Source organism: Artibeus jamaicensis, unplaced genomic scaffold, assembly GCF_021234435.1.
Source record: "Artibeus jamaicensis isolate MK-2021 breed Jamaican fruit bat unplaced genomic scaffold, CSHL_Jam_final contig_484, whole genome shotgun sequence".
In the NCBI taxonomy this organism is placed as follows: domain Eukaryota; kingdom Metazoa; phylum Chordata; class Mammalia; order Chiroptera; family Phyllostomidae; genus Artibeus; species Artibeus jamaicensis.
In genome coordinates this window covers 8,289,944-8,301,974 of record NW_026521859.1, presented here as the reverse complement: position 1 = coordinate 8,301,974, position 12,031 = coordinate 8,289,944, and the positions used below count along the sequence as shown (strand labels likewise).

At 42.7% G+C, this 12,031-nt stretch overlaps 1 protein-coding gene across 2 annotated transcripts in view; it reads right to left on the bottom strand.

The window, feature by feature from the left end:
* Window positions 1-1,885: 1,885 nt before the first annotated feature.
* The window catches only part of PLA2G7 (phospholipase A2 group VII), a 33,831-nt gene continuing 23,685 nt past the window's right edge, over window positions 1,886-12,031 (bottom strand). For both annotated transcript variants that reach the window (XM_053668350.1, XM_053668351.1), the window contains exons 5-12: window positions 11,738-11,831; window positions 10,001-10,069; window positions 9,375-9,501; window positions 8,169-8,273; window positions 6,946-7,037; window positions 5,603-5,773; window positions 3,043-3,191; window positions 1,886-2,615 (exon numbers count right to left, since the gene is read on the bottom strand). In XM_053668350.1, coding sequence (XP_053524325.1) covers window positions 2,473-2,615; window positions 3,043-3,191; window positions 5,603-5,773; window positions 6,946-7,037; window positions 8,169-8,273; window positions 9,375-9,501; window positions 10,001-10,069; window positions 11,738-11,831 — 950 coding nt within the window. In that variant the 3' untranslated portion in view covers window positions 1,886-2,472. The remainder of the gene's footprint in view (window positions 2,616-3,042; window positions 3,192-5,602; window positions 5,774-6,945; window positions 7,038-8,168; window positions 8,274-9,374; window positions 9,502-10,000; window positions 10,070-11,737; window positions 11,832-12,031) is intronic.

Here is a 12,031-nt window from a genome sequence, read left to right as displayed (position 1 = left end):
TAACTCCTTTCAGAAATTTTGTTTCCAAAGCTTTGTCCTTTCTGCCTAGTTAAATGTTTTGGCTAATAGTCTGTTTGAATTTGGAAGTATTTTAATATGACACAATATTTGAATAAAGTTTATCCTTAAAGGTGTGGTGGTCTCAATTCCTTAAAAGTGGGGGAGAATTTTGGACTCTCTGTGGTAACAGAACCACAGCTCTCCAGCTGGGGAGAGCAGGACAACATTAAATGTTTGTTCTGCATTTAGTCCCTCAGCTGATACTTTAAATGCATTTTTAAAATTTAATCCTTGACTCTAAGGTGCATGTTAATATTATCCACAATATAGGTGAGAAAATGGAAACTTTTCTAGAGAGCTTAAATAACTTGCCTCTGGTCAAAGAGCTGGAGGCTTGATCAGACTGGACCCACCAAACTTCAAAGTCCACACTGTTAAAAACATGGGTTTCTATCCGTGGTGGGATGCGAAGTATAGATCCTAGTTTTAAGAAACACCTCTTAACTATATATTGTCGGCTATATAGTGATCTAGGCAGGTTGTGTGATATCTTTGAGCACTGCTCATCCCCTGCTGTGAAATGGGGAGAGTAAAACCCTTTTTGCAGTGTTTTTAAGATTATAGATAATTTATGTGAAGTACCTGGAAAAGAGTCGGCATTCAATAAATGTTTCCTTCTTTCCCCCGAAAGGATACCCAATATACACTATGCTGGGTGGTTTTTTTTTTTGTTTTTTTTTTTTTCATTTAACTGAGCAGTTACAGTCTCTTTTCTGCAGCAGCATGTGCCACCAACAAAGAACTTCAAACAGGTGCCATTGAATGGACGTCCGTACAATTGGGATGGCTATCCATTTCTAAAGTGAGGTTTGCACGAGTAAGTGTGGAATGGCTGTCTGCTCAGGAAATGTCATCAGACCCTGAAGCCTGGTGGGAACAGTGAAAACTGAGAACCTTAAAACTTGGGCATAATTTCAAGAAACAGAAAGAAGACAGTTATGCATTAAACGTAATTGAGGAAGACAAGTATATGGCTTGTTTCTGAGATAATGAACGGATACGTTTGGCTGTACACATATGAGAATGTAGTTGTGAATTACTGGGAGAAACAGAGAAGATACTCTAGAGTAAGATTATAGAAAGCTTTCAGTTTCATGCTGGGGTGACTGATCTCTTTTTAAAACTTGTTTAACTGAATGGCTAGGATAGGAGAAACCAAATTGCTCAAAGTGAGTGACTTTGTACCTTACAACATTAAGATAGGCCGGAAGTGCCACTTCAGAACACACAGTTGCTTATTAGGCAGAAGGATAGGGATGGAATAGTTACAGTGAACCCAGCTCACTTACCAAGCACTGGTTAACCCTGCTCACACAGGCCCAGCTGAACCTAACTATGGAGATGCCATAGGAACATGGCCAGGCTCAGGCCACACTCACTAATTGCTGGCGTTACTTCTTATAGCCCCTGGGAAACCAAAAACACAGACTCCTGGACATAGAGGTGCAGAGTTTTTAATATATCTTTTTCCTTCCATTTATTGTGATACTGTATTTCCAGCACTTACCTATAGCATTAAGAAATTCATTAAATGAGACGAATTGGAAAATAAAGCAATTAAAGGTAGTTTTGAATGTGTCTTCTGTTATCCTAGCTTTTGGGAGAGTAACTGATGTGTTATGTAGCTACAACCTCTGCCCTGTGTTGTGCACCTTGATTTAGAGGTAGAATCCACCAGAGAGAAACCATTAAAGCAACATAAGCGAGTCACCTGCTTCTTCTCATCTGCTTTAATCTGCCGCCCTTGCCCTGTCCCCACTACCTTCACACGTGTCCACACCCCACTCAGTCACCATAGTCAAACTGTAGAGTCACTAAGCCAGGAGCAAAGTAAGGACTTTATTGTTGCTCGATCTAGTTTCTCTAACCACGAACAAAGAGCAAAGGGAAGTGCCATCAAATTCTACCTACAATACTGTGTGGCTAAAACACAATTCCACTGCTCATTAGAGAAAAGTAAGGCAAAAAATATGTTTTTATTATACTTTTAGGGAGTGTTATGTTCTCACAATGGTTCCTTGGCATTGTGCCTGTTTTAATAACTTTGTTCATTAAAGTAATGTAAAAAACAGTTGTTAACTTGATACTTTAAAAACAAAGGATCATTTTAGTAAAAGGTATAATTAAGGCTGGTATGGTATTTATATATTGTAGTCTTTCTCTACAGTTAAAAAAACAAAACTTTCACTGTGACTTAAGATTGACGTTCTCCATAGATTGTAAATGGACATGCAATAGTTCTCTGTTTTCTTGTGGAGATATAAAATCAAAACAAAAAACTTTAATCCAAGTTTAAGTCACTATTATGGTATAGCATACATTTTAAAATGTGAGTTCATTCAGAAAATACATTAAAAATCATACAACACACATTTCAGACAGATTTAAAATACGACTTTTTAAAAAACACTTTTAATCTACATTGTGTTTGTCAATTCCGGTAGAGTTCTGCAGAGTGTCATGTTGGTTGCTTATGTCAATACTGGTCCCTGGAATAAGGTGATCATCTTCCCCTTCAATTAAATAATCCCATTTATCAAAATCTTTCTGAAGTCCTATAAAATATAAATGTTAAAAACATTAAACTTTTTAGTGTGTTAACAGTTGAGTGCCACTAGATGGCAGCATAGCATCACAAGTTACATAATCGGTACACTGATCAGTGTCCCAGTGGCTTCAGTGGCTGCGTCTGAATGAGATGGGACTGAGGCACGTGATCAGTATCCTCAGCATGGAAGTCCACCCAGTATTCTAGGAAGACTGTTAGCTTCTCAACAGGTGGACTTACTGTCTGAAATACATGTATGTTATGCAATGCAGCAAAATTAATTTCTCGAATGTTTGGTTTTAAACTAACTGACTTACTATGTTACATTATAAACCATTGGAAACTGTTAACATGAACTAGTGCTGTATAAAGACAGACAGTTTTGTCCTGAGAGTCATCTGGTTTATGGCATGAAAAAAACATTCAATTCTTACCTAAATGCTTTTGTAAGAATGCTAATGAAGCTTTACTGGTAAGATTAAGAGCTACATTTGAATCAATATCTCCTTTTAATGTGAATAGGTGTCCAGTTACTTTGCCAGTTGCAAAAGTGAAGTCAGCAAAATTCTGATGGACTGAACCCCTGGAAGACAAATGAAACATTTACAAATCACATTGTTTGATAAAATTATACTCATAGTTCTGGTGCAGGAAAGACAGTGGCCAGACTGACTTATTAATCAAAAACCAAGGAAACAAGACTTAATGATTTGATCTCCTTAGATAAGAATTTGAGGGTCACGGACTGTTCACTTAGGGATCCCACAGTACATTTTGCCCTCCCTTCTAGATAAACAATTCAAAGATTCCAGTTTTGCGTGGCATCTTGTCTTTAGAAGAAATGACTCCAGCTTTACAGGGGACTGGAATGCCCCCAACTTGAGGGGCTGGAATGTGTCGTATGTTCAACTCGGAGCCTGAAGCCTGTTCCATTATCACCGCCACTTAACTTTGTACCTTTTTTTTAACAAATTTTAAAAAAATGTTATTTATTTATCTTTAGAGGAAGGGAAGGAGAGAAATATCAATGTATGGTTGCCTCTCGTGCGTCCCCTGCTGGGAACTGGCCTGCAACCCAGGCACGTTCCCTGACTGGGAATCGAACTGTGATTGTGTGGTTTGCAGGCCTGAGCTCAATCCACTGAGCTACACCAGCCAGGGCCCAGCTTCGTCTCTTTTTGACACTAATCCAAACACTGGATTTAAGCCTTGGATTAAGTAGATTAGAAAGACGCTTTTTCTTGTATTATTTAAACGCTACGCATCTTACAAATGCCGCTGTGCTGCACTTTAAATTCACCAACAGCACAACGTCAAATAGTGTGGCCTTTTTTGTTGCTCATTTTCTATTGCCTCCAGGACAGCTGACACGATTTTCTTGCCTTCTCCTCTCTTTGTTTCCCTGACACTGCACTGGCCTCTAGGAGAGCTTCCCTACACTCTGTTCTCTACTGGCTCCTCACCTAAATGTAGGCATCTCTCCAGGGTCTCCTGTCAGACCAATTCTCTTCTCACTTTGCGGTCTCAACTGCTCCAAAGGTTTCATCTACTGTATAACATACAAAGACTATACATTCCCAGTCTGTGGCCAGACAGCTCTGCCCAGGTTTCCCAGTCTCAAGCTAAGAAATACCAAGGTTAAAATACATTTTTTTTCAGCCCCACTCAGCGCAATTCTTTTTTTCACTTTGCCGCTCTTTATAAATGAACTACCATCCTCTTAGTCATCTTCAACTCAAAACGGAGGCACCTGCTCACACTTCCCCCACATTCTAACCAAAGCTTGAGAGTCCGACTCACAAAGAAGGTACATACAGGGTGGTGAGAGCCCTGGGAGCAGAAACCGGGATGCCACCAACAGCGAGGAATGGCCCGCGGAGGAGGGTGGGGGGAAGGGGCGGAGCAGTCTGAGCAACGGGGAAGCGGGAAAGAGTAGGGCTGGGTAGGGGGAGGAGAAATAGGGGTCCCCAGCAATATCCAATGGACACGGAGAGAAAGGCTGACCGCAAATTAGGCTACTGGGCTTCTTAGAGCCTCGGCAGGCTCAGGTTCCGCACACTGGTGGGCGTTCAGGAAGCTGGACCATAGGAGTCAAGAGTAATTGGAAGTGAGGGCGTGAAATACCAAATGTAAGCCATGCTTCCAAGGTTTCTAGCAGAAACAGGGAGAAAAAAGCCGAGTAAGGAAGTAGGGCGGAGGGAAGGTTGGGTGTTCTGTGCTCTTTCTCTTTCAGAATTAGACCTGCGCACACGAACAAGCCATCGGAAGGCCTCGCCTTACCCAGGCCTTTCCTCGCCATCTGTCCAAACTCTCTCTATGCTTCAAGACCCAGTGCCACTCTGGGCCCCTCCAAGCAGCCTCTTCTAGCCACCTCGGTTGGAAAAGACCTCTCCATTCTCTGATCCGAAGTCTTTATCACCTACCCTATACCTTTCTTTCCTGGCAATAAGCCAGGTTTCAGATAGGCGAGGGATGAGGGCTGTCTTCTCTTTGCAGCACGCCATGGGGGTTCCAAACCCTGTTGGTACCTCTTGCTCACGTCCATGACATGAGCATGTTAACGACACCCAAGCGGAACCCATTCTAGTTTGGGGGAGTTTATAAATTCATTTTCTTTTCACATTGGTAAACACCTTGCGGGTCTCCACAGAGGCTCTAACTTTCTACGGAGTTCCTACCCTGCCTGATGATGGAGCCCCGCCCTCCGCCCCAGCCCCCAGATGCGTCACCTGCTCTTGTATTGTCACGAGAGCAGCATGGACCCTGGTGCAGTTTGATTATCGGTATCTAGGCTACATATAACAACGCTACTCAAAACATTCGCATTTTAGAAAGAATATGCCTAAATGCACTTAGAACCCAAGGTTTTCTGATATTCTCGCTTACTGAAAGTCTAAACAACACCTTTGATAATTCTTTAGTAGCTGATATCTGTCGCTGTTTATCTAAGTTTCCAGTGTCTGTGTCAGAGGCCAAAATGCGTGTTTCTATTACCTGATTGTAATCATTTTTCTTTCTTTACCAGGTAAGAAGCACTTTTTCATTTTTATGATATTATCTGGATACTGGAACCCTTCGGAGTTGATAAAAAAGAGGGGCTGGGAAAACCTGGAATATACTTTCTCGTCCATCGGCAGCATCCACGCATCCAGCGCGATTCCGCACCTGCGGGCGTTAGGAGACAACGATAAAAGGGGGCGGGTCACTCAGGGGCCAGCACACAGGACTTCCGAGCAATGCTGGGACCACGGACACCACCACGCTGGCTCCTCAGGGGCTTCCTCACTCGTGTTGTGCTTCATGCGGGGGCGGGGACGTGCTGAGCCTCGCACGGCAGCGGACATAGAATTACGTGCTTTCTTTAGGAGGCATTTAGGAATTGCGACTTTTCCCATGATAACACTTTTATAAAGATAACATCTTTAACATCTTTATTCATTTTTACATTATTTTCAAAATAAGTTGTTGTTAAGTAGTGATTTCTTCAAAATTGTGGGTGTCTGAAAAAACTCCACGCATGCACTGTTGTTTCAGACCCCCGGATACTCCGCAGTCCATTTATTACACCTGCTCTTAGAGTAACAGTGGGAGCCGTAGCTTTATGTGCAGAGGTCCTTTACCTGGACAAGTGTCTGGGCATTGAAGAAAAACATATGTGCCATAGAACTTCAAAATATAACTAACTTTCTTTTTAAGTCAGTTTACCCTGTGTTTCTTGATCTTTTGGACGCTGTTTTGTGTGCTGACTGGGATAAAGAAGAGAATCCCCTTAACACTGAAACAGATTTTAAGAAACGTGAGATGAAATTTCACAGACGATCCTCCCCTTTCTACATGGTGGGCTGCTCATGATCTCACCAGTCTGGATGCAGTGGTTCAAGAAAGAAAATATTTCTGCCGTTAGAAGACGGGCGTCTGAGCCTGACTCCCACCCAAATAATTACCGACCTCACTCCAAATTAAAGGTGAAAAAATTAATTAAAAATACCCTGCCTGTTAGGGAAGTCTAGACTATAAATGGCAATATTATATGGATAATCTTTATGTCACAGATAAAATGTGTGTATAAAGATGCATTTCCAAGTGAAAATGTTAAGCCCTCAAACTGATAAAATGATGAAAACATATAGGGGAGGGGGAAATTTTTAACAGCAGTAAAATACATGGTTTCTGCCTAGGAAAATTCACAGAGAGCACTTAATGGAGGCATGAAAATAAACTTTTAAGCCTCGAAAGATCCCTTCCTTAGTAAGAATCCGATGACGTTGTATTGCACATGGGTTATGCCTCACCCTCTTCCAATAAATGACTGCCCTCTCTCTGCCTCATTCTCTTACCTGAATCTCTGATCATCATGAAGGGCCTGAATAACTGTGGCTCCACCAAAAGAATGTCCAATTACTGCTATTTTATTCCTATCGATAGAGTCCTGTGTGAAAAAGCACGATATTAATTCATAACTATCTCAAAGGTTGTTAGAAAAAACAGACTAAATGATTGCATAAATCATGCAATTATTATTCAGTTCAAGGGCATGGTTATATACCTTGATTTCTTATTAAAGAAATACACGCATATACAAGTATACACATACAGAGTACACTGACATACATATGTATATACAAACACACACACGTACATATGTTAAGCATTCGTAAGAGTTCAGAAGTGACTTTAATGGTCTTCCTAGTCTCCCGCACTTGAAACATCCACATCAATGCTGACTTCTCTGTCTCCCCAGTCCCTATTGATTAGTTTGTTCATTCCCTGAGTATTTATTGAGTAGCTGCTCTGTGCCAGGCATTGCAGTTCATTCTTAGTGAACTCACAGTCTATTGGGGAAGAAAGAGATACAGGTGCCGGAGGCAAAAGTGACGGAATGGCACCCAGGCACAGATGCGATGGATAGCGAACCTAGTCCCGGGCTGGGTGGTGAGGTGCAAGGAGGCTTCTTTATGGAGGGGGTGTTGCCTGACTTGAGTTGAAAATTAAGCAGCACTTAGGGTGGGGGGTGAGTCAGGCCAGAAGGACAACATGTACAACGGCATGGAGACAGGCGAGTGGGGCTGATTGAGGAACAACAAACACTTCACTGGCTGGAGAGCACCAAATACTACAGTGTGTCAGGACAACAGACCATCAACTTATGCTCAAACTGTAGTACTTATAGTTGCCTCTGCTCCCTGTACTCCACCCTCCACACCCTCTTTTGAATCTTCGTTTATGCTGTTCACTTGGTCTGATATTCTTCCACTCCCAACATTTTGTCCAAAACTTTTGAACCAACTTTCCAGGATCAAGCTCGAACACATGCAGAAACCATCCGAGGAATTACAGTACTTCTACTGGAGGTACTGAGTTGAACCATATGAAACTGCCATCTTTGCAGACTGACTGTTGGCAACGTCATATAGAGTTCAACCTAACACATTCCTCCTTGCTGACTACTTTACCTGTAATTTTATTTTGCAGTCCTTTATCATGTTGTACCTTGTATCACAGCAGAGAAGCAGACAATAAAGAACTAGGGGGGCAAGGGGAAAAGGCTTTTTTAACTCACCTTCAGTTGTTGCATATCGAAATCTGAATGTAAAACATTCTTCACTGGAAATGCAGAAAGAATCACATTGAGAGCTTCAGAACACTCCTTCGCTCTTTGTTGCACCTAACAGCATGATTAGAAAAAGGAAATGTAATATTTGTTTTAAAGTTTGTATAGAGCTTGCCTGTGGGAAAAAAAATAGTCAGTTACAAAACATCTAAGCAGTGAGTGATCAGAAAACCACCTACAGGACAAAAGGCACCGGCTTTGCAGGGCCCAAGTCCTGGCTCTGTGGCTCACCCATAGGGTGGCCTCTGATGCTGTGCTTAGCCCCCTAGGCTTCCGTTTATTCTATAAAACTGCCTACCTTGGTGAAGTGTGGGTGGCATTAAATGCAGTAACATATGTCAGTGATTTTCAACCTTCTCCATCTCATGACACGCATAAGCTAATCACTAAAATTCTACGGCACACCAAAAAATACATGTTTTGCCGAGCTGATAAAAATTAGATATAATTTTGATTCATTTGCAGCGGATGGCTACTGGTGTGTTGGCTGATGTCTTTTTTAAAATTTTGACAGAAAGGGAGAAGAGGGCAGTGCCCTGACTACACAGTCAGGTATTGCATGTTTTGAAAATTCTTACGGCACACGGTTGATATCACTGACACACGGGAAGCATCCATTAGAAAGCTGTCGCAGGGTGGAAGCCAGTGTGCTTTATTTCATTTAATCTTCCCAACAGCCCTGTAGGAAAGGCACTGCTATTTTTATTTTGTAACAGAGAAAACACGGAAGCGAAAGTAACTTGGCCAAGTAAGTAACGTGTCCAAAGTCACCCCGCTGCAGTGACGGCACCAGGATTCCAGCGCAGAAAGTAGGATTCTAAGGCCCGGACTTCTAATGCTCTGCTGTGCCCACTGTAACAGCCCCTCTTCTTGGGGGGCTATGAATTTATCTTGAGATTTTAAAATGAAAGGCTCTAATGCAAAAGAATTCTATAAAATCACTGTCTCCTCCCATAATTTTTGCTTGTCTTTGTTCTCACGATGACCCACACTTTCATTAAGGGAATTTCATTCCTCAGAGAACCTCCTGCCAGATCTTTGGGGAACGGGAAGTAGGAGTCAGGAGCACAAATGGCCTGTGTGGGATTAAATGAGCAAATATCCCGTTGCTTGTGCGTTCTCATCACCTCGCGACCTCTCCAGAGTGCCTCGTACCTGTGCATTTCGTAGAGGAGCCTGCTCCTCCCCTTGCCGTAGGGCCCTCAGATAGAGCCAAGACTTGTTCCCTATTTCTGCAGCAGACTGGTCCTTGAAATAGTAAGTCGCAGAAGCGGATCCATCTCTACAACACAAACAGAATCAGTTGCTCACACTTCCCCATCCTTAACCTCGCTCTGACCTTCCTGACTTCCCTATCTTCCTCCACACGACGTTTTTTAAGTGAAAAAGCACCCCCAAGGGACTTCTAGGTAAAGGTGTCCTTGTGCGTTAACTGCACCCACTCTACCTTCACAATTCCCGGAGGAGTCCTGGTTGAAAACTCACTCCTGGGATCAAATCCAGCGATGTCACTTGCTAGCTGTGTGGCACTGCCGGCTTCACATTCCTCCTCCTTAAAACGCTGAGAATGGTAACCATCTCATAGGGTGGTTGTGAAGATTAAACGGTGGTGTGTTCAAATGTCACACAATGAACCCCCTGGAAGTGTTAGCTGCTTTTTAAATTCTTGACAATCCAACTCAGTCTCCTTTTTTTCTCATCAAGTAATCATGATTGACAATCCAACACTTTTTATATACCTTTAGGAAAGTTAGAGCCCAGCTACATACCAGGTGACATACCTGTGTTCTACAGTAGCAACTATAAATCCATGAGAGGCCAGGTCATTGCCAATAGCAGAGTAAATCGTCCTTCAAAACAAAAAGAGGGATGCATTCAACTACTGGTCATGATTCCAAGGTGGGGTTCATTAACAAGCTGAGGCAACATGGAAGCCATTACGCCCTCAAAGCAGTGCAGGCAGGGGTGGGGGGGCAGAGAGCGGTAGTTCTCAAGGAGGGGCCACTTTGCTGCCCCTCAGGGGATATCTGACAATGTCTTTTGTCATTTTCATTATCATGAGTTGGGGAGGGGGCTGTTGACATCTGGTGGGTAGGGATGCTGCAAACTATCCTCCAATGCATGGGGACTGCCTGCCCTCTACAACAAGAAATTACCCAATCCAAAACGTCAGTAGTTTGAAGGCTGAGAAACCCTGGTGCAATGATTATAAATATTGCCTTTGAGAGTTCTGAGTTTCAATCGTGGCTCTGACACTTACTAGTTGCATGAATTCAGGCAATTACATAACTGAATTTTCGTCCTCATCTGTAAAGGGGGCTAATAAAGCCTTTGCTGTAGGAGAGTTGTCGGGTTTTAATGAGACAGTGCATGCAGGAAGGCAGCACAGTGTGGTGCCTAAGAGGACGGGGCCCGCAGTCTGACCACTGTGTTCGACTCCTGGTTCCATCACCGATTACCTGTCTATATTGGATAAGTCACCTACCTCACCGCTGCCTGGGTTTGTTTGCTTCAGAAATCTGTGGAAGGATGATGCTATGACAGTACAGTACTATTTCTTTATAGAAATAGGCAACAGGCTGGCTTTGGCCCTGGGATTCTAATTTTCCAAACACTGGTCTAGTGGAAATCAAATAACTAGCTAGACTACAATGAAAGAAATGGAAATAATTTCTTATTGCAGATGCTACCCAACTCTTTTCTAGCTTTTTTCTGTTATTTTCTGAAAGTTGTATAATACTCTGAGGTAGAAGAAGGGAAGGCAGCTGAAAAGATGAAAAAAGGAAGTGGGAAGGGTGTGATGATCATGAAAATGTACCCCTCAGATATACTCTGGGGACTACAGTTGACTAAAGACCCCACTCAGCTCCCACCCCTCTGGGTCTACCACCACGTGAAAGGAAGGCTTCCTGTGGCTTGCCCCCCACTGACGGGCACTGTGTGTGTTTAGTACAAGGCCTTCTTGTGAGATGCAGGGCTCCTTTGATGAACAACATTGGGTCAAGCAGTCCCTCCACTAGCCTGGCCAAATCTTTCTTAAAACTGTGCTTCAGTCTGAGACTCTTCATACCCAATTGTTGTGTTTCTCATCTCCTTCCCAAGGTCCACCTGCATCATGGTCTGAAGGCTCTCCCGTCACTGCCAGATCCTTCCCCTCTGTCCTTCACAGACATTTCTCTCCATAAATATCTTTCACGGCTAATCCAATCTAGGTATCTATTTCTCGGATACTATCAGAGTGAATGATTTTGAGAGAATAAATATTATAATACAGAAGGACAACAGCCAAAAATGCAACACCTCCTCTCCTCCTTTATGAGACTAGTCTCCATGAGCTGGTAGGAGAGAAAGACAGGACTAGGACTTATCAAAAGATCACAGCTAACTCTTGAGGAACCCTGGCTCTCCCAGGCCAGGGGTCAGCATGACACTGCAAAACCTCTGTTCCCTTTTTGAGGGGAAATATGTTCAGTCATTGATTCCTCAGAACTAAAATTGTTCAACCTCTCAAACTTTACCTGAATGCTCCCAAACCATGAGACAAAACAATCAGTGGATATTTTTCCCCAGTCCTCACAGGGGAATTCCAGCTTGCAGGAGTTTTCATTGAACCTAGACAACAATGGAAGGTTGTAATTAGGGTTTTTGACTTGAATGTTGCTGGTTTATTCAACTTGCATTTATTTGGTACAAAATCCTGACCCAAGGAATTTGTATTTTTATGAATGGTTAATGAACTCATTAAAAATTCTCCTACTAAATACCCGCTAACCACAGACCTGAACCACATGTTTTTCCCTGAGACCGCAGGA